The sequence below is a fragment of the Vulpes lagopus genome, chromosome 10 (assembly GCF_018345385.1).
Source record: "Vulpes lagopus strain Blue_001 chromosome 10, ASM1834538v1, whole genome shotgun sequence".
NCBI classification, from domain to species: domain Eukaryota; kingdom Metazoa; phylum Chordata; class Mammalia; order Carnivora; family Canidae; genus Vulpes; species Vulpes lagopus.
The window spans coordinates 80930725-80952861 of NC_054833.1; the positions used below are offsets into that span (position 1 = coordinate 80930725).

Genomic DNA, 22137 nt, shown 5'->3' on the forward strand with positions numbered 1-22137 from the left:
AGGGACTGGAGCAGCCTGAGAGCAGGACCTCCCTCCTGCATGGCCTGGCTTGGGTGAATCCCAACTCCAGGCTCTGTCCACCAGCCAGTCTCCCCCACAGCATGTGTATTTGCACTCACATCCACTAGCCTGTCCAGTAGGCCCCTACTGGCCCTCACCAAGTCCTACAGGTGCCAGCTTTCTCTGGTCTCCCAAAGCAATACCTGGTTTGGGACTATGTCCTGAAAAGGCCATTTACTGCCTTTCTTCATCTTTAAGAGATCCTCTCACAATTGATTCAGTTGCTTAAAAATCTTTATTGAGCACCTATGATGTACTTCAGTCTAGATGCTGGGAACAGAGCTGTGAATTAAACAGACTAAAATCCCTGATTTAGGGGCACCTGGGTGGCTCAGTCAGTTAAGCATCTGCCTTTGGTTCAGGTCATGATCTCAGGTCAGGGTCCTGGGATCAAGCCCCGTCTGGCTCCCTGCTCAGAAGAGAGTCTGCTTCTCCCTCTCCCTCTGTCCCTCCCCCCACTGGTATGCTCTCTCTCTCCCTCTAATAAATCTTTAAAAAAAAAAAATCCCTGGTTTATGGAGGATGCATTCCAGTGTGAGAGGCTAACAAAAAAAAAAAAAAACAAGATGAACTAGTAAAGTATAGTGTACACCAGCTGGTGATGAGTCCCAAGGAGAAGAGAAGAGCTGGGCAGAGAAACAGGGAGCAATGGGACTGGAGGCGGGGGAGGAGGCATCCCAGGAAAGTCAGCTGGGGGTGGGGCAGGAAGCATACCAGAGCCATCTTGCTGTCTTTGTCTCTCTTCCCTGGCACCTTCACCAAACAGGAGGCTACTTCATGGAAGGCTCCTGAATGTCATAGTTTCAAGGAGGAAACAAGAAGGAAGGTAAAGATGTGGGTATAGAGCTGGTGCCTCAGTCCTGTTCACACTCCCCCACAGGGCCCCTCCAGTCCTTATTCCCCTAGCAGCCACACTGAGCTCTCTTCCCTGACAGCCTTCAGTGGCGCCCTATCCACTGAGCATAAAGCCACCATTCTTGTCAGTGCCCTCAAGTCCCTACAGGATCAGTGCCCCTGGCCCTCTCCCCGGGGCTACCTCCTGCTGCACTCCTCTCACCATGCTCTGGCCACATTGTCTGCCTTTGGAGCAGGGCAACCTGCCCCCTCATCAGGGCCTTTGCACAGGTGATCTCCACCTGGGCCACTCTGCTACCACACCCCACTGCCCAGCTAGGGCTCCCCTTCTTCATATCTTCACTTGCCTGCCACTCCTCAGAAAGGCCTCCTAGATCTTCAGGGTAAAGGAGGCTTTCAGTACAACCCTCTTGAGCATCATCCTACTCTCTTCTTTCAGCTGTTATCACAATGTGTAATTAAACTCTGATTTGTTATAGTAGATATCTGTTTTGTCAGCCCTAGATTTCCTCATCGTTCTTCTAAAGAAAGAGGCCCTTCTCCCCTGTGGGCTACCCTTTCCACATAGCTAGGTGAAGCCCATCCATCACCCCTTCTTCAGATAGGGGTGGGCCTGGAACCCAAGCATGGCCAATAAAAGCATCCCATGCCTCCAGCCCCGGTGATTGGCCCAGAGATGAGCACTTGGCTGAACAGGATCAACAGAACCCCTTATTCAAGAGCACTGAGGGGAACCCAAAAGAGAATGGGTCTCTCTCCTTCTGAAGGCCTGTGAGTGCCCGGAACTTGGTTCAGGGCCACCTCAGCCACCAGAGGCTTCTGGAGGATGGAGCCAATAGATAGAAGCAGAGACACCAATAGTAGTGAACATGGCTTGCTCCAATATCTTGTCTTCTGGGTGGGTACCATTTTCCACTAGAAGGAACAAATCTCCTTGGAGAAGTGGCTGAGTCTGGGATTTGGGCAGAAAAGTATAGAATAAGCCTGAGATATCTTGTACTGGAAAGCTAGGAAGAGAGCTCAAAGAATGATGGGGACATGTCAAAGGAACACAACAGCTTACTTGAAGGGATTCCACTGGTCAAATTGGGGATGATTTGAGTATCATAATAAATAACGGTAGCAACAGATTATAATTCATTGAATAACCTAAGAAATCATGAGTCTATACTAACATAAACAAGTACATGAATAAATTGAAAGTTTGATGAAGAATGAAATATTTACATAGTTTTGAAGTACCTCTCCACAAAACATTTATTTTTTTTTCATTTTTTTTTTAAAGATTTTATTTCTTTATTCATGAGAGACACACAGAGAGAGGCAGAGACATAGGCAGAGGGAGGAGCAGGTTCCCTGTGGGGAGCCTGACACAGGACTCAATCCCAGGACCCCAGGATCACGCCCCAAGCCAAAGGCAGCCACTCAACCACTGAGGCACCCAGGTGACCCTCTACATAACATTTATTACAAATGGTGGTGGTGCTACTAGGATCTACTGGGTTGAGTCCAGGGATACATCTTACAATGCTAGCAGCTGGCTCCCCTGTCCGAACCCACATCCACACAACAAAGAGTTATCTAACACAAAATGTCAGTACTGCCAAGGTTGGGAGATCTTGCCTCAGGAGAAGAGTATTGAATGGAAAAGGTCACAAGGGAGGGTGCTGGCAAAGATCTGTGTCTTGATCTGTGTGGTAGTTACCAGCATGTATACATATGTAAATACTAATCAAGCTGTACTCGAGATTAGTTGAACACTTTACATATTTCATTGATACTGTGTTATATATCTTGACAAAGTTTTTAAGAGGCTAATACAATTTGAAAACATGTTGTCTTTAAAAATGCAAATGGACAAAGCCTGCCTGGGTGGCTCAGTTGGTTGGGCGTTGACTCTTCAGTAGTAATCCTTCAGTGGTAATCCTAGGATCCTGGGATGCCCCACCTCAGCCTCCATGCTCTAGGGCAGAGTCTGCTTGTACTGCTTCCTCTGCTCCTCCCTCAGCCTGCACCCACGTGTGCATGCTCTCTCTGTCTCAAATAAGTGAATAAGTAAATATCTTTAAAAATGCAAAGACAAAATGTTCCCTTTAAAAAGTAAAGATTGGGGGCACCTGGCTAACTTGGAGGAACATGCAATTCTTGATCTCAGGATCATGAATTCAAGCCCCACATGGAGTATAGAGATTACTTAAATAAAGAAAACGTTAAAAAATAATAAGAAGAAAAGATTGACATTAAATAGCCAAAATAATCTTGAAAAAAAAGTGGACTCACACTTCCGGATTCCAAAACTTACTGCAAAGCTATAATAATCAAGACAGTGTGGTTTTAGCATAAGGACAGACATATAGACCAATGGAATAAAATAGAAAGCACAGAAATAAACCCTTATATATGTGGTCAATTGATTTTTGACAAGGGTGCCAAGACCATTCAATGGGGAAAAAGAATGCAAAAGAATGAAGTTGAGCCCCTACCTAACACTATATATGAAAATGACTCGAAGACTAAGCTTAAAAGCTAAAACTATAAAACTCTTCAAAGAAAGTATAGGAGGAAACCTTCATGAGATTGGATATGGCAATAATTTCATGAATATGACACCAAAAGAGGGCAGCCCAGGTGGCTCAGCGGTTTAGCGCCGCCTTCAGCCCAGGGCCTGATCCTGGAGACCCCAGATCAAGTCCCACATGGAGCCTGCTTCTCCCTCTGCCTGTCTCTGCCTCTCTCTCTCTCTCTCTCTCTCTCTCTGTGTGTGTGTGTGTGTGTGTCTTTCACGAATAAATAAATAAAATCTTTTTTAAAAAAAGATCTTCTATAAAAAAATATGGCACCAAAATAAAAGACAATAGAAGAAAAAATAAAATCAGACTTTACCAAAATTTAAAATTTGGGGAGACCCTTGGGTGGCTCAGTGGTTGAGCATCTGCCTTTGGCTCAGAGTATGATCCCGGGGTCCCAGGATTGAGTCCCTCATTGGGCTCCCTGCATAGAGCCTGCTTCTCCCTCTGCCTATGTCTCTGCCTCTCTCTCTGTGTCTCTCATGAATAAATAAATATTTTTTACAATTTAAAATTTTTGTGCATCAAAAACAGTATCGGAGAGCCTGAGTGGCTCAGTTAAGTGTCGGACTCTTGATTTCTGCTTGAGTCATGATTGCAGAATCATGGGTGGCTCAGAGCTCAGCTCTGAGTCTGCTTATCCCTCTCCCTCCTCTTCTCCCCCCTCTCATACTCATGCAAGCATGCACTTGCTCTCTTAAATAAATAAATCTTAAAAAAAAAAAAAAACACTATCAAGAGAACGAAAAGACAGCTCACAGAATAGGAAAGAATATTTGTAAATCATTTATCTGATAAGGAATTAGTAAGCCAGAATATATAAAGAACTTCTAAAACTCAACAACAAAAAACAAACCACCAAATTTGAAAATGGGCAAAGGACTTGAATATACATCACATCTCTCCAAAGAAGATTGTTGTGCCCAAGATTGCGAGTCCGAGAAACCACCAAGGAGCCAACACCAATGCAAGTGCATCGAGGGTTTATTAGCAAGCTCGAGCTTGGGTCCAAGTATACCCGACACAGTGGAGCAGGGACTTGGACCTCAAAGTGGGTTACAGCTGGGTTTTTTATAGGCTGGTCTAGGGGATTTTCAGAAGGGGTGGAAGAATTTCTCCAAGTTCTGTTTACATTCTGATGTGGGGCTTTCAAGGGCATTGAGCTTTGTTCTCATTCTAATATGAGACTTTCTACCGTGGGCGTGGGCTCTGTTGTCTTTCTGATATGGGATTCTCTGCTGAGGGCAATTCTGAGCTCTGTTGTCTTTCTGATATGGGATTACCTGCCGAGGACATTGAGGACATTCTGCAGTTTTTCCCATAAAGTTCAGCTCTTATTCACAGGGGCCAAAATGGCTGTACTTGTGCTAATGCTAAACTTTAGGTGGGATGGCCTTAATTTTTCTCGGCCTCCACAAAGATACAACAGCCAATAAACACATGAAGGGATGTTCAATATCGGTCATCATTAGGGAAATGTAAATCAAAGCTATGAAGAGATACCACTTTATAGCCTTTAGGATATCTATTGTAAAAACATTTTCAGGACACCTGGGTGGCTCAGAAGTTAAGCATCTGCCTTTGGCTCAGGGCGTGATCCTGGAGTCCCGGGATCCAGTCCCATATCGGGCTCCCTGTATGGAGCCTGCTTCTCCCTCTGCCTATGTCTCTGCCTCTATCTCTCTGTGTCTCTCATGAATAAATAAATAAAATCTTAAAATATATGTGTATATATATTCAAAAAGAGAAAAATAACAAGTGTTGGCAAGGAGAGATTAATAGTGCAGAAATTAGAACTCTTGTATATTGGTGGTAGAAATGCAAAATAGTACAGCTGCTCTGGGAAATCGTTTAGCAGTTCCTCCAAAAGCTAAATATAGAAATACTAGATGATCCAGGAATTTCACTCCTAGGTATATATCTAAAGGAATTGAAAATAAGAATTCAAACAGGCACTTGCAATTTATAATAGCAGCATTATTCACAATAGCCAAAAAGTGGAAACAACCCAAGTGTCCATCCATGGGTAGATGGGCAAATAAAATGTGGTACACATACTGGAATTTTATTCAACCATAAAAAGAAATGAAGTACTGATACATGCAACAGCAGAAATGAACATTATGGTAAACAAAATGAACCAGACACAAAAGGTCAAATATTACACAATTCCACTTCCATGCTGTATCTAGAGTGGGTAAATTCAAAGAGAAAAAAAAGCAGATTAGAGTTTAGCAGAGCCTGGAGAGAGAGGGGTTAGGGGGGCTATTGCTTTATGGTATGAGCTTCTATTTGGAGTGATGAAAAAGTTTGGGAACTTAAATAGTGGTGATGGTTGTACAATACTGTGAGTGTGACTATGCCATTGAATCACACACTTAAACACAGAGTTGCCATATGACCTAGCAATCCTACTCCTAGGTATGTACCAAAGAGATATGAAGACATATCCATATAAAAATTTACACATGGATGTTCATAGTAGTAGTATTCAAAATAGCCAGAAGGTAGAAACAACCCAAATATCTATCAATTGTTGAATAGATAAACAAAATGCGGAATGTTATTCAGTCATAAAAAGGAAAGAAGTCCTGATCCGCAATACAACATAAACTTTGAGGGATCCCTGGGTGGCGCAGCGGTTTGGCGCCTGCCTTTGGCCCAGGGCGCGATCCTGGAGACCCAGGATCGAATCCCACATCAGGCTTCCGGTGCATGGAGCCTGCTTCTCCCTCTGCCTGTGTCTCTGCCTCTCTCTCTCTCTCTCTCTCTGTGACTATCATAAATAAATAAAAATTAAAAAAAAAACAAAAAACAAAACAAAACAAAAAAAAACAACATAAACTTTGAGAACATTATGCTAAGTAGAAGCAACCAGTCACAAAGGACCACATATAAAAAAAAAAACAAAGGACCACATATTGCATGATTCCATTTATATGAAATGTCCAAAGTAGAAAAATCTATAGACACAGAAAGTAGATTAGTGATTGACTGGGGTTGGGGGTCATGGGTTGAGGATGACATTTAAGGGGTATAGGGCTTCTTTTTGGGGTGATGAAAATGTTCTAAAATAGACTGTGGTGATGGCTGCATAACACTGTGTATATTTTTAAAGCATTACATTTTATACTTTAAGTGGATAAATTTTATGGTTCTGTAAATTTCAATACAGCTGCTTAAAGAAAAAACCAACTTGCATAAAATTCTTCTATATCATCAGCATCACCAGCACAAAATTAGAATTGTATTAGAAGATAAGATATGCTTCATGATGACAATAAAAACTACAAAGTACCTAGGAATTAACCTACCAAAAAAAAGCACTGGACCTTTATGGAGAATTTTTAAAATTCTAGCAAAGAATATATCCTATAAAAGGAAAACTTGAATAGATGGATAAATTAAGAATATTCCAATAAAGTCTTTTTTTAAGATTTTATCTATTTATTTATGAGAGAGAGAGAGAGAGAGAGAGAGAGGCAGAGACACATGGGACTCGATCCCGGGTTGACAGGATCACGCCCCCGGCCAAAGGCAGGGGCTAAACTACTGAGCTACCCAGGAATCCCCCAATAAAGACTTTTTGAGGACTTAGACAAATATATTCTAAAATGCATATTTGGAAAAAATAAAATAAAATAAAATGCACATGGAAGGGGCTCCTGGCTGGCTCAGTGGATGGAGCATGTGACTCTTAATTTCAGGGTTGTAAGTTTGAGCTCCACATTGGGTGTAGAGATTACTTAAAAATAAAATCTTTTGGGATCCCTGGGTGGCTCAGTGGTTTAGCGCCTGTCTTTGGCCCAGGGCAGGATCCTGGAGTCCCAGGATCCAGTCCCACGTCCGGCTCCCGGCATGGAGCCTGCTTCTCCCTCCTCCTGTGTCTCTGCCTCTCTCTCTCTCTCTCTCTATCTCTCTCATAAATAAATAAATAAATAAATAAATAAATAAATAAATAAATAAATAAATCTTAAAAATAAATAAAATAAAATCTTTAAAAGTTTTTTTTTTCTTTTTAAATAAAATGTATATGGAAGAAAGAGGGTCTACTAATACCCTTCAGGACACAGTGTGGATGTTATTGTCCTCAGAATAATTCTAAAAACCTCAAAGAGGAATTCTCACTCTACCAGATACATACTGCACCTCTGAAAACACAGGTTTACAAAGCCATGGTCTATTTTTAAAAATCACAATATGGAATTGGTGTATGAACAAACAAAAAATATCTGGAGATATAAATGACTGGAAAAAGATGTTTACAACATCAAAAACTGTTAAGGGATTAATTTACAGAACTCCTGCATATCCCAGGTAAGTGAGGTGCAGGCTCCAGACAGGATTTCAAGGCTTCACCCAAGTGAGGATGTCAAACACTCAACAGAGGCTGGCTGAGCCTAGAACCTGCCTGCTCCACTGGTCAGATTTGAACCTGAGAAGACAGGCCTGAAATCTAACTGGAGAGAAAGAGGCGTACATTTTGAAAGAAATGTATAGTTATGTGACTCATAATTTAGACATAATAAAATCGTTATGATATGGAGATATTTCAGTTAGGGAAATTGAAGCTCAGAGAGATTAGGTAGATTGTCCCAAGTCACACAGCAAGCAGAGGCTGAGCACTAGATCGCTTGTGTATACTAATATTTTGCATCCTGTCCATTGTATGCTGTTCCTTCCTCTCCCCTCTTCCTTTCTCTAGCCTCCCTGTCCTACGAGTCTGAATACAAAATTCTTCCAGGGTAGTGCCCTCTCTGGGGTTGTCACCCTTGCTGTACTCACCCTCTGGGATGTGTTGGAAGGCTGTGGTGTCCTTGTCTGTGGTGTTACAGGTGGGGAACCCCAGAGGGAACTGGCCCGTCTCAGGGCTGACCATCTCGCCCCAACTCTCCAGATTCCCATCCAAGGGTATGGCATGGATGCTGTTGTCCTCAGAATAATCCTGCTGGCTGCTCAGTGTCAGGGTGGAGGTGTCACTGAAGATAAGGCTGGAGCCAAGACTGAGAGTCTCATTGGAGGCCAAGATCAGGGTCATGCATGAGGGTGGAGAAAGGGTAGAATTGGGTCCATGGGTACTAGAGTGCAGGCTGATACCGTCACTGGAGCCAGGAATTAGGGTCAAGCATGAGGCCTGAGTGATGGTCATGTTCAAGTCAGACCTGGGATTACCATTTGAAGCCACATTGATGGTTCCCTTGGAACTCGTGTTCCAGGCTGCACCAAAGGCTCCTTTTGAGACAGACCCAGAGATCTTATGTGAAACCACAGTGATGGTCTCATTGATATCTGGGATCAGGGTCCCAACAGAACCTGAAGCTGCTTGTAGGTCCAGCTTGGAGGTGTTTCTTGAGCCCACACCAAGTATCTGGCTGGAATCCCGGTCCAGAGAAGAATTTGAGGCTGGAATAAGGAGTGCTTTCGAGCCTGGCCTGGAGACGCACTGGCCCACAACCAGGGCTTCTCTTGAATAGGGCCTTATAAATGGATTTGCCTCAGACCTGGAAGGGTTGGAGTTACTCTGACCCAAATCAGCTATCTTGCCTGGAGTGAGTTGAAAGCCTCCTCAGCATCAGGCCCAGAATGACTCCCTGAACCCAGACCCTGGGCCTCAGTAGAGCTGGGGCTCAGAACGAAGTTTGAGGCTGGACCTAGGGCCCTCTGCAAGTTAGGCTGTGAGACGTGATTTGAACTCAGGCCCAAGGCTTCACCAGAGTGGGGAGTGATGATCTGGAGGGAGGCAGGGCCCACAGTCTGGCCGTCATCAGGGCTGGGAGTGTTACCAGATGCCAGGCCGGGGGCCTCCTCTGAGACAGGACTCAGAGTTGGATTAAGGTCTGGAACAAGAACTGAGCCAAGATTCAGGGCTGGGTTTATAAGGGGAACAAGGTTCATGTCCAGGTGGGGCCCAGAGATGGTGCTGGAGCCGAAATCTGGGGCCTCGGTGAAGCTGAGACCAGGTGTCGTCTTTGAGCTTTCACAGAGGACCAGACTAGCCTCTGGGCTCAGGGCCATGCCTGGCCTGGCGGTCTCTCAGTGCCACGGCTCCCTTCTCTCCAATAGCCAACTGTTGAGCTCCCCACAAGGCTCCTGAGAGGGAAAAAGGCAAACTCAGTCATGCTTCACCTTTTAAGTCATGCTTAAAACTTTTCCATGGCTCCCCACTATCCCCGGGATGAAAGCCCTTGCATGACTTCCAGGTCTTTCGTGACTGCGCCCAGCTCACCTGTCCAGCGCCATCTACACAGCTGTTCCCCTCAACCTCTCAGGCCAGCCATATTCCCTGGGTTTCTCTGACCATGCCATGCTCCCTCTCAACTCTTCAGCAATGTGATTCCCTTGGCTTGGAACCTCCTCCCACTGTCCTTTGCCAAGCCCACTCCTCCCAGCAAAATATTCATCCTACTTTACTCCAGTGACCCATTTAGTGGTCTAGCCGCTGGGAGAGGTGGCAAGAACTATGCGTAGCTTAGTCCCTGAGACATCCCCAACCTCCAGCACCCATTGGGAAGCCTGTAAATACTAGACAAAGGTAGAAAAGGGGAAGGAGGATGCTCCTTAGGGGTTGCCCTACTTCCAGTCTAAATTTCTAGAACTACCCACTGCCCTGGACAGTTTGCCTCTTCTGGATGAGGCAGGCTACATAGAGGAGACCCTGGAGCAGTACTCAAAACCAGAGCCTGCCTCACCACAGCAATCTGACTGCTGAGTGAGACCCCCAGCCGCCCCCTCCCCCCCACAACCCTACCCATCTTTCACACTTGGGTTCCTCTCCCTGTGGGAATCACTGGGACAGCTTACCTGCATTCATGGTGTTCTTAAGCAGGAGTGGGCCTCTGGAGGAGACACAGAAGAAGACCAAGTCAGGTAACATGTGTTTTTTTTTTATGCTTCCTGAGCAAAGTCCATAGGCCAGACATGCACATCTGCTAACCATATTGCCTGAGACACACACACACACACACACACACAGTCCTGAAGTTAGATATTATTGCTTCATTATATACTTAAGGAATTGAAGGTCAAAGAAAGGAATGTCATCCACCCTACTGGCCCTCAGGGAAGCCAAGACCATCTCTTTATGCTACTCATCCACCTGAACTCCTCCTCCAAGGCTTTCCACTGTCTTCAGGACAGTATCCCCAATCCTTAGCAGGACCTAAGAGGACCTTCTGTGTCTGGCCTTAACACTCCTCTCACCTGTCTAGCCTGTCCAAACTCCCTTCCCCACTCCATTCCACCACCCCTCAACTCTTTAGTGTTTCTCCAAAGAACCAGGCTCTGGGTTAGGTCTGGACCTCCCAGAAGTTGGGCATACCCTTCTGCAGACTCCTTCCCTGTTAGTTATTTCTTCTTCACTCACTCATTTATTTCATTTCATCACTTATTCATTATTCATTAATACACTAACTCATTCACTAAATCATTTACCCATTCCACAAACTTTGCTGTACATCTTTATAGCTCAGCTTTGGAAAGACCATAGATTTGGAGTCATATGGTTCTGGATTCCATCCCAGTTCAACTTCTTACTAGTCTGAGTGAGCTTGGGCAAGAGACCTTTTCCTCTCTGGCCCTCCCCCGGCTCATCTCTAACATGGGAAGCATAAAACCTGCCACCCACAATGGTTGTGGCTTCAGTGCTTAGCACTAAAAATATGGCCTACTCAAGGTCCTCTCTAAATGATAGCCACTCTTCTGTTACTCCTTGCCAGGCGCTGCAGGCAGAAAGGAATAAGGTGCTCAGAGCCCAGTGGGAACTGCCCTCATTCCAAGCAAACAGATCATGTACAGCTTTGCATCCTGCCTCAGAAGCAGGGAATGTCCACTTACCATCAGCACCAGAGGTGACTTGACCTGGAAGCTAATGAAATTTAAAACTCCGGGACTCCTTGCCTACACAATCCCTTTCCAAGGATACCATAATTTTGTATTCATAATTCTGTCTTCTTTTATTTAAAGAAGAGCCTAAAAAAGTCTTCAGACTCCAAAAAACCCCCTAGATCTTTCCTTCATGACCCTCCCACTTGTGTGCATGCTTGTGTATGTGTGTGTGTGTGTGTGTGTGTGCATGCAAGCATATACACACACCCCATAGTTATCAAAGAGAGGCATTTTCAACCTGGAAAAATATGCCTTGGATGCAGCCTCTGAGGCTTCATGTAGGATTTTGGAAGGTCCACGTGGTTTGGGCTGTGGAAGAGAACAATCTCTACCCCTCTGACATAGCAGATGCACAATATCAGGTCACTGGGCAGAAAACTACAGGTCTCAACCCTGGCTGACCCTCCCTCTTCCCTGAGAAAAAACAGATTTCTCCCACTTTTCTCCTGTTCCCTCATGTCTTCTTTCATCCTGCAACAGACGGGCAAGGCTTCCGAGCTGCCTGCCAGTGACTGGGACAGCCCATATCTTATCCTCCACCAAAGGGACATTCTGCATTGGGAAGAGTGGTGGTTGTCGAGGGGCTTGGATGGGACACAGGGGAGCCAACAGGGCTCATTACTGACTCAGTAGTTACCAGCTACCTATTGGCCTTTGTTTCCCAGGCCCTGGAGTCCCAAATAAGGAGGGCGGAGGACAGCCATAAAACAGCAAGTTAATCCTAAAACTGAGAGAACTGCTGACTGATTTCCATCCCCTCTCCTCAGTGAGCCCTTCCAGGCCTTGAACAGGGGTTGTGGGAGCTCTTGGGAGGTGTAATTATCAGTGGATCTTCCAGTTCCTCGTTGACAACACATTTATTGGCCCAGAATATGTTAAGTACTTGTAAGCATGTGATCACACTACCCTGAAAAACACCCATCCGACATTGGAACACTTTATACCTAGAGAATCCAAAACAGAACTTGCTATCTTTCCCCTAAGTCAGACCTTCCTATTCTCTTCCATTTCTACTAACTGGCACTACTATGTAAGCTAGAAATGATATCATCCTCTACTCTCTTTCTCACTTGTTCCATCCAATTTGGGCTGAGATTTGCCACTGATGGCTCCAGAAAAGCTCCCAAATATCTCCTCATATCTCCATCATCACTGCCAGACCCTAGCGCAGATCTCATTGCCTAAGACAGCTGTGTTTAGGGACTGCTCCCAACAAACCATTTTCCAAATTGAGCTGCAAATATCTTCCTTTAAAATTGCATTCAACAGTGTGGCATTGACATAAGGATAGACATATAGGCAAATAGAATAGAACTGCGAGTCCAGAAATAAACTTATGTGTACCCATGGTCAATTACTTTCTTACCAGGATGCCAATTCCATTCAATGGAGGTAGAATAGTCTCTTCAACAAATGGTTTCAACATGCATAAAAAATGACATTGGATCCCTACCTCACACTATATACAAAAATTTTTTTTAAATAAAGGTATTTTTAAGATTTTATTTATTTATTCATGATAGACATAGAGAGAGAGAGGCAGAAACACAGGCAGAAGGAGAAGCAGGCTCCATGCAGGGAGCCCGATGTGGGACTCAATCCCGGGACTCCAGGATCCCGCCCTGGGCCAAAGGCAGGCGCTAAACCGCTGAGCCACCCAGGGATCCCTATATACAAAAATTAACTCAAAAAAGATTAAAGACCTGAATCTAAAAGCCGAAATTATAAAATTCTTACACAAAAACATAGGGGTGAATCTTCACAACCTTAGATTGACCACAGTTTCTAAGATATGACATCAAAAGCACAAGCAACAAAAAGGAAAAATAAGTTAGGCATCATCAAAATTTAAAACTTGTGCACCAAAAGACCCTGTCAAGAGGTGAAAAGAGGGACGCCTGGGTGGCTCAGTGGTTGAGCATCTGCCTTCAGCTCAGGGCGTGATCCTGGAGTCCCAGGATCAAGTCCCACATTGGGCTCCCGGCATGGAGCTTGCTTCTCCCTCTGCCTGTGTCTCTGCCTCTCTCTCTCTCTCTCTCTCTCTTTCTGTCTCTCTCTCTCTCTCTCTCTCTCTGTGTGTCTCTAATGAATAAATAAATAAAATCTTAAAAAAAAAAAAGAGGTGAAAAGACAGCCTACAAAATGGGAGAAAATATTCGTAAGTCATATATCTGATAAGTCCCATACCCAGAACATAAAAAGAACTTTTGGGGACACCTGGGTGGTTCAGTGGTTGAGCATCTGCCTTTGGCTCAGGTGGTGATCCCAGAGTCCAGGGATCAAGTCCCGCACTAGGCTCCTCAAGGGGAGCCTGCTTCTCCCTCTGCCTATGTCTCTGCCTCTCTCTCTGTGTGTCTCTCATCAATAAATAAATAAAATCTGAAAAAAACAAAAAAAAGTAGAAAGGAAGGAAAGAAAGAAAGAATGAAAGAAAGAAAGAATGAAAGAGGAAGGAAGGAAGAAAGAGTTGACAGGGAGATCTTTTTTTTAAAGATTTTATTTTAAAGATTTTATTTATTTTATTATATATATATATATATATATATATATATATATATATATATATATATTTTTTTTTTTAAGTAAGCTCCATGCCCAGTGTGGAGCCCAATGTCAAGTTTGAACCCACAACCTGAGATCAAGATCTAAACTGAGATTAACAGTTGGTTGCTAACTGAGTCACCCAGATGCCCTTAAAAAACTCTCAAAACTCTACATCAAAAAGGCAAGAAATCAAAATTTAAAATGGGCAAACAAGACTTGAATACGATATTTTTCCAAAGAAGATACACAAAAATTTAACAAGCACACAAAAATATGCTCAACATCATTAACCCTTAGGAAGATACAAATCAAATCCACAATGAGACATTATTTTATACTCATTATTATTTTTTAAATGGAAAATAACAAGGAGCACCTGCTGGCTCAGTCGGCAGAGCATGTGACTCTTGATCTCAGGGTCATGAGTTTGAGGCCCACATTGGGCATAGAGATCACTTTTAAAACAAAAAGTTGAAAAATTTTTCAAAAAAAGAAAAGAACAAGTGTTGGCAAGAAGGATATAGAAAATTGACACCCTCAAACAGTGTTAATAAGGATATAAAATGGTGTAGTGTCTGTAAAAACAATGTGGTAGTATAAGAAGTCAAACAGAATCACCAAATGATCCAGCAATTCCACTCCTAGCTACATACTCAAAAGAGTTGAAAATGGATGTTCCAATAAAAACTTGTAAAAAAAAAGAAAAAAGGTTAACAGTAGCACATTCACAAAAGTCAAAGGTGAAAACAACTTAAGTGTTCGTGAACTGGCGGATGGATATCCATGAAATGAAATGTTATTCAGCCACAAAAAAGAATCACTTGCTGATATTTGTTAAGGACAAACTGAAAATATCATGCAAAGTGAAAGAAGTCAGACACAAAAGCCACATATTGGATGATTCCATTTATATGAAATATCTAAAATAATCAAATCTCAAGAGACTCAAAGCAAATTAAGGCAGATAGAAAGAGGTTGCCAGGGACCGGGGAAAGAAGAGAATGGGAAGTGACTGCTTGCTGCGTACAGGCTTACTTTTGGGAGTGACAAAAATGGGAACAAGAATGACTGTGATTACGCAACACTGTGAAGGTACTATTTGCCACTAACAGTGAGTTTTATGCTATGATTATTGTGCCACAATTTTTTAATGCATGTACCAGGCAAGAGGGTGTAGACTCACTTTTCCCTGATCTTTCCTTCCAGGGACAACTAAATATCCTGGAAATGATTCAACTGATAGCCATAAAAGGACTCTGAAAGCTAGGAAGAAGGCAGTGGATTAGCTAGGAACCTCAGGACTTGAGGGATGACACTGGGTGCGTTCCCCAGCGTTTTCTTTTTATCTTCCATATATCCCAGACTGGGCACCAGATAGGCCTGCCACACATCTGCCAAGAGCATGTGTGTAAATACACACATACAAAGGGAAAAAAGCCTGCTCCCTCTGGCTAAAGGACCAGAAAAAGGGAAGCCCAATGAGGTGGACCCCCAATGGGGAGCTCTAATCCTCTTTCCGTATCAGAGGGACCAGCAGGCCAATCCACCTGCAGGCGCAGTGCCAGCAGAGCCCTGCATCTCTGGGCTCTCCATCCAGTGGCAGAGAATTTACCAGGTCCCACAGCTCCTGGCCTCTCAGTGACAACAGGTGGCCAAGGGAAGCACTGTCTTGCCCTTGCAGGCAGTACCACCAAGAATGAACAAAAGCTCCAGCAGAGCCAAGCCATCCCAAGGCTCTGACTCCCAAGGCTCCACTATCATTGGAACTACAGTCCATAAGATAGTCCAGAACCTACACTCTACATCTTGACAGGCTGATTGCCAGCTAAAATAAATTTAAGTAAGATCAAAAGTCTCTTAACGTAATGTCCAAAATGTCAAGGATATATTAAAAAATTATCCATCATACCAAAAGCTAGGAAAATCTCATTTGGGAAAAGATAACTAATACCAGTACTGAGTGAATCAGAGATCAGAGTTTGCAATAACGATTTTAAAGCACTCGTTGTAAAAATGCTTCAACAGGCAATTACTGACCTTCCTGAAACAAATGAAAAACTAGAAAATCTCAGCAAAGGAATAGAAGTTATAAAAAATTTAATTATTGAAATCAAAATAGAAATTACTTAAAGACACAACCGAAAAAAAATTTAAGTTGCTAGACCAGCCCAATAATAGAGTGGAGGTGACAGAGAACAGAATCAGTCAGCTAGGGACGCCTGGGTGGCTCAGCAGTTGAGCACCTGCCTTCAGCCCAGGACATGATCTTGAAATTCCAGGATCGAGTCCCACATCGGGCTTCCTGTATGGAGCCTGCTTCTCTCTCAGCCTATGTTTCTGCCTCTCTCTCTCTCTGTCTCTCATGAATAAATAAAATCTTAAAAATAAAATCAGTGAGCTAAGGACAGATCAATAAAATTTACTTAATTTGAACAACAGAGAGAATGGACTAAAAAAAAGTGAACAGAGCCTCAGGGGCTGTGGTACAAAACAAAATATCTAATACCCTTAGAGTTCCAGAGGAAGAGAGAGTACTGAAAACATTCAAAGAAGTAATAGCTGGAAACATCCCAAATTTAGTGAAAGACATAAAGATGTCAACGGTGTCTACATCTGGCAACACTATGCCTAAAGAATGAAGGGAAAATAAAGATATTCTCAGACAAAGAAAAAATGCATACCGATCCAACTATTCCATTCCCCTGTAGCACCCCTCTGTGACTCCTCATGGGTTTTCAAATGATGGGGTGTAGCTAAAGTTTTTTTTTTCGTATTTTTTTTTATAAGACAGATTTCTGGGCTTCCACTGTGCACCTCTGAGGGGGCTGAGAAATAAGACATTTATCAAGTTCTCCCCCTTTCACTCCACGCCAAAGTGATTATCACATAACTGGTGGGTAGGCCACTGGTCTACAGGCATCCTGGTCTACAGCATGGTGGCTGTGTTTCTTTTACTAAGAGCCTCAGGCCATAGCGGGCCTCGATCTCTCTAGCACCAACCATTCCCTTCCCCACCCCTATACTTGAACCACTCTCAACTTCTCAGATGTGTTGGCCTCCTTTTTGACTTGGGGCCTTTGTAAATATTCCTTCCTCTTCCTGTAAACTTCTCCATTTAAATCTCCATCACTTTCCCTGGCTATCATGTAACATTTTAGATGCCAGTTCAGGTGTCCCTTCCTCCAGGAAGTCTTCCTGGGACCCTCAAATGTGGGTGGAAGTGTTCTCTGCACGTGATAACTCTGTCCTAGAGGATCACTCTGTTCATTTGTATGTCTTCTCTCTAAGAAATGGGCTTAGTCAGTCTCTGCCTATCTTGTTACCCCTGTTTTCCTAGCACATGGCACAGGGCCTAGCACACAGGGGAGGTTCAGAAACATTCATGGAGTGAGGGATGGATGGATCGATGACAACTCTTCAAGATAGGTATCATTATCCTCACTTACTGGCATGTTAATTCAGACTATTTGGGAATCCAAAATAATGTTTGTAAAGCCCCAGGAAACGGTAGTCAGAATCCATACCAGATCCTCTCAATTTTGCTTTTCCTGCAATTTCTGATATTTCTGAGCCACGAATCACTCAATGAAGCCATATCTTCCTGTTTCTCATTCCCTAATCCCATTTCCACTTAGGCCCCTACCCTAGGAGTTGGTAAAGTCCAACAAAAACAACCTAAATGTCCTGATGCCCAGTTATAATGCACAAATCCAGGGCTTTGTGGGCAGCTAGACCCGAATTTGGAACCACTCGGTCTCTCAACAGTGGTGTGAACATGGGCAGTAACCTCGCCATGCTGAGCGTCAGTCTTCATACTCAATCCATAAGATTAGTGTAGGAGAAAAAATGGATAATGCACATAGGATCATAACACCTGAGCCCCAGTAGTCCCCCAGTAAATGCTCGTCCTCATCACCCCTTTCTCCCCCTGGGTGAGGGTAGGGTAGGGGGACTTGAAATAAAGACCCAGCCAGGCTTCCAGTTTCTCTGCCTTCTTCCGTCCCATGCCCACCAGTCTATGGCATTCTCTCCTGGGTCTTCTCACCTCCCCCAGCTCCCACCCACGGTGTTCTCAGAACAAGACTAAAATCTTTCTCCATGAGCCAAGTTCAATGTGTTACCTCCACCTGGGGCATCCACATGGTAACAGAAAATTCAGCTTTAAGCCAAAAGTATGAAGTCCTAACTGTGGAATTACAGCCAGAGGGGGGAAGACTTCTCCCCAGTGGGGGCTGGAGTCAAGGTGGTAACTGCCTTGTAGAGGCTGGGGAGGCTGCCCCCACCCCTGGGACTTTCCCAGAGCCACCCCTCAGCTTACCTAGTCTCCCCCCAGCCCAGGCTGGTGTTGCAGTCTTTGTGAGGTCACCGTGACTTAGGAGTCCCCGGCCAATGAGGCCCCACCTCTTGCCGACAGGGTAGCTAGAGGCAGGGAGGTAATCCTTTCAAAGAAGGACCCTCCACCACAGCCGAGAAATGACCTTACTCAGTTGAAGTCCAAGTTCCTTGCCCAGCTTTCAAGCCTCCCCATCAAAGCCCCTCACCGTACAACCTAAGTTCTTGTTTATCTCGGGGTAACAGCCTGGTTCTGAAGAAAGTTACGGGCAGGGGGTGCAGCAGACAGAGCGAGCCCTGCGGGTCGCGGGCTGGGTATGGAAGGCCTTGGCAGCAGGCAGCCCTGTGGAGGAAACTGAGAGCCACGGAGGGAAGAGCCTGGCCCAAGGTCATGGGTGTCCCTTATCTTTTCCCTGCTCCACCCTCTGCCTCCTCACCCGGGGCGCAGATAAAGTGCAGAGCAGGGCAGGAATGAGGAGGGCCCGGCCGCCCGGAATCCAGACCCTGAAACCTAGATTCCCAGATAAGGAATTGAAGACTCTCCTATCTCACTCAGAAAACACTTGTAACAAGTGAGAAGTAAGCCGATTAAGATTACCAGTGACTCCACTGAAAAACCCGCTGGGCATGGTTTACAGGGCTGTAGCGAACCTCTCCACTAAGCTGTGTTCTGGGTTACCCCGCTCATTAAATCCCACCTGGATGGGCAGCCTGGGTGGCTCAGTGGTTTAGCGCTGCCTTCAGCCCCAGACCTGATCCTGGAGACCCAGGATCGAGTCCCACATTGGGCTCCCTGCATGGAGCCTGCTTCTCTCTCTGCCTGTGTCTTTGCCTCTCTCTTTCCCTGTGTCTCTCATGAATAAATAAATAAAATATTTTTTAAAAAATTTAAAAAAAATAAATCCCACTTGGAAATCTGCCTCAGCCCCCAAGGTCCCCACCCCAGGCGCCTCCGGGAGCTCAACAGTGAAATCTCTCTTGTCCAGTCCACCTCAGTCCCCCTTCTCTGCCCCCACCCCTCTGCCTCCGGCTCTGCCAGCTCCAGGCTCTGTACCGCACCCCACCCCTCCCCACCTTCACCTGGGGCAGGGGGAGCAGGCCATCTAGAGCTCCCTCCCACTTGCCTCTTCCACCAACCAACCAACATGGCCAAGTTTTCTTTCTCAACAAAATCCTCCTTGGGCAGGAGCTCCTGTCTTGTCCCAGTAGCCCCTCACTCGCTCTCCAGCTGCCGTGACAAGCCTCTCCCAAGAACCCACTCTTGAGTTAGGGACACATGGGGCTAGGCAGGGCTAGGTAGGGGGCCGTGGAAGCAGGCCCACAAAACTCCCAAAGAAGCCGAGGGTAAAGAAACCAGAGATATGGAAACAAACCAGACCACCCTGCCCTAGGTGTGGGCAGGAAACGGGTCTTTTTTAACAACAGTCATCTGTCACCAACAAAGCATAACTAGTCCTCATTCAATGGTGATATCAATAGATAGGGTTAAAAGGGTTTAGGTTCCCTGGTTGGCTTTCAATAACAGACCGACCCTACAAGCCCCCGAGGGCAACCCTGTCGGGACCCCTCTCACTTTCGAGAACTTTCTCTGTATCTTTGCTTAATAAACTTCTATGGCTTCACTCATGCTCCTGCGTCCTCGGAGATTCCTTCTTCGACTCCGTGAGACAAGACCCAAGCTCTCCCGCATCACCCTGACACCCCTAGCCTCATGCCACCAATTAACCAAACGTCCTTCCAATGTTGCCCCCAAATCTGTCCCATCCCTCCAACCCCACACCCTCCACTCTGGCTCGGGTCCTTATCACCTGGAGCCCAGAGGGAGCCCAGATTTGGGCCAATCATTGAAATACTAGCCCGCAGGGAAGCGCCCCCTCCTGCGCTAGCCACCACTGTCTGGCTGCAAGGGAGCCCCCCGACCTCATTCCCACGCCTTCAGCGTCTCCCTCTGCCCACAGGTCACGTCCAGGCCGTCTGGCGCCGAGGCCCCTCCACAGCCTGCTCCTGCCTCTGCCTGTTTCTGCTGCCTTTTGATTTGTTCGTTCCTCCTGGAACCCCATACGCATACGGGCAACCGCACGGATCTGCCAATTCTGATGAATTTTCTTCAAGTGAGTGCAGCATGCAGCCAGCGCCCAGACCTAGAAATAGAATTGCCAGGACCCCAGAGACCTTTCAGTCACCATCCCCCATCAAGGACAACCCCTAACCCCACTTCTAGCACCATCGTTTAGATTTGCCTGTTACTGGACTCCGTTAAGTGGAATTATACAGCGCACACTCTTGTTTCTAGCTTTCTTGGTTGAGCACGGTTTGTGAGACGTCACAGATTTTTGCATGTGGTAGCTTCTCCTTCCAAATACTGGCTCCCTTCTGGTCTCTTCCTGCTTTTTATCTCTTTCCAGAATGTTCAGGTAGTTGTTTTTCGTTTTTCTTTTTAAGTTTTTTTTCTATTTTTTTTTTTTTTTTAGATTACGTAAGCTGTATGCCCAACGCGGAATTTGAACTCACAACCCTGAAATCAAGAGTTTCATGCTCCACTGAGTGAGCCAGCCGGGTTCCCCCAGGAAATTGTTTTTTTGTTTTGTTTTGTTTTGTTTTGTTTTGTTTTTTGTCCAGAGAAGGATTCCTGGGAGGCCCAGGGGTTGACGGGCTGCCTTTAGCTTAGGACGTGATCCTGGAGTCCTGAGTTCGAGTACCACATTGGGCTTCCTGCATGGAGCCTGCTTCATGTGTCTGCCTGTGTCTCTGCCTTTCTCTCTCTCTCTCTCTCTCTCTCCTTCTCTCTCTCTCTCTTTCTCAGTGTGTGTCTCTCATGAATAAATTAATAAAATATTTTTTAAAAATCAAAATATATATACTTTGTCTCTGCCTTTCTCTCTCTCTCTCTCTCTCTCTCTCTCTCTCTCTCTCTCTTTCTCTCTGTGTGTCTCTCATGAATAAATAAATAAAATATTTTTTAAAAATCAAAATATATATACTTTGTCCAGAGTTTGCAGCTGTTATCTCTAGGGGGGTTGATCTGAAGGAGCTACATTGCCATTACTAGAACTGGAATCTCTCCTTTTAAATTTTTTCTTATTTTTCTTTTTTTCTTACTTGCTTTAGGATTTCTGAATTGCTTGCCTTCTCTTACTCTGCTGTTCTCTTCTACTTGCATGGAAGTTACATAGTCCATGTCTTAAGGTCTTTAGGGGTACACTAGCCTTTTTTTTTAAGATTTTATTTATTTATTCACAATAGACATAGAGAGAAAGAGAGGGGCAGAGATACAGGCAGAGGGAGAAGCAGGCTCCATGCCAGGAGCCTGAGGTGGGACTCGATCCCCGGACTCGATCCCAGGACTCCAGGATCGCGCCCTGGGCCAAAGGCAGGCACCAAACCGCTGAGCCACCCAGGGATCCCCTGGCCATTTGAACATGCATATTTACTGGCAAAGTCTAAAATTAAGTAATAGTGTTATCTGCCTTTGGAAAACCAACAAATGAAAACCGAAAAGACCTTATAAGAGTTTCAGTTCAGTCAGCCACCTGCCAACTTCTACACTATTGTTATTCTTTATTTTAGCTTGTTTTTGTTTTTTACACCCTACCAATTAGACATTATCGATTTATGTGATCCATGTTTGTTTAGGTTTGACCAATATCTTGGATGACCATTTTTGAAGTTGAATCTCAGACCCATTATCTGGGATCAATTTCCTTCTGCTTGAAGAATAGTCTTTCTCAGGGAGTCTGAGTGGCTCAGTTACTTAAGTGTCTGATTAGCCTTTATCTTTTCCTTAGTAAGAGTTTGTCAGTGATGAGCTCTTCTAGTTTTTGCTTGGAAAAAAAACCACACACACACTTCATTTTATCCTTTCTTGAAACTCTTTTCACCGGATGTAGAATTCTAG

General features: G+C 44.7%; 1 protein-coding gene across 1 annotated transcript in view; it reads right to left on the reverse strand.

The window, feature by feature from the left end:
- Positions 1 to 9497, reverse strand: part of MROH7 (maestro heat like repeat family member 7) — a 45450-nt gene extending 35953 nt beyond the window's left edge. Inside the window, 3 exon segments of the mRNA XM_041772789.1 lie at positions 775 to 848; positions 8268 to 9029; positions 9032 to 9497. Coding sequence (XP_041628723.1) covers positions 775 to 848; positions 8268 to 9029; positions 9032 to 9497 — 1302 coding nt within the window.
- Between the last annotated feature and the right edge of the window lie 12640 nt (positions 9498 to 22137).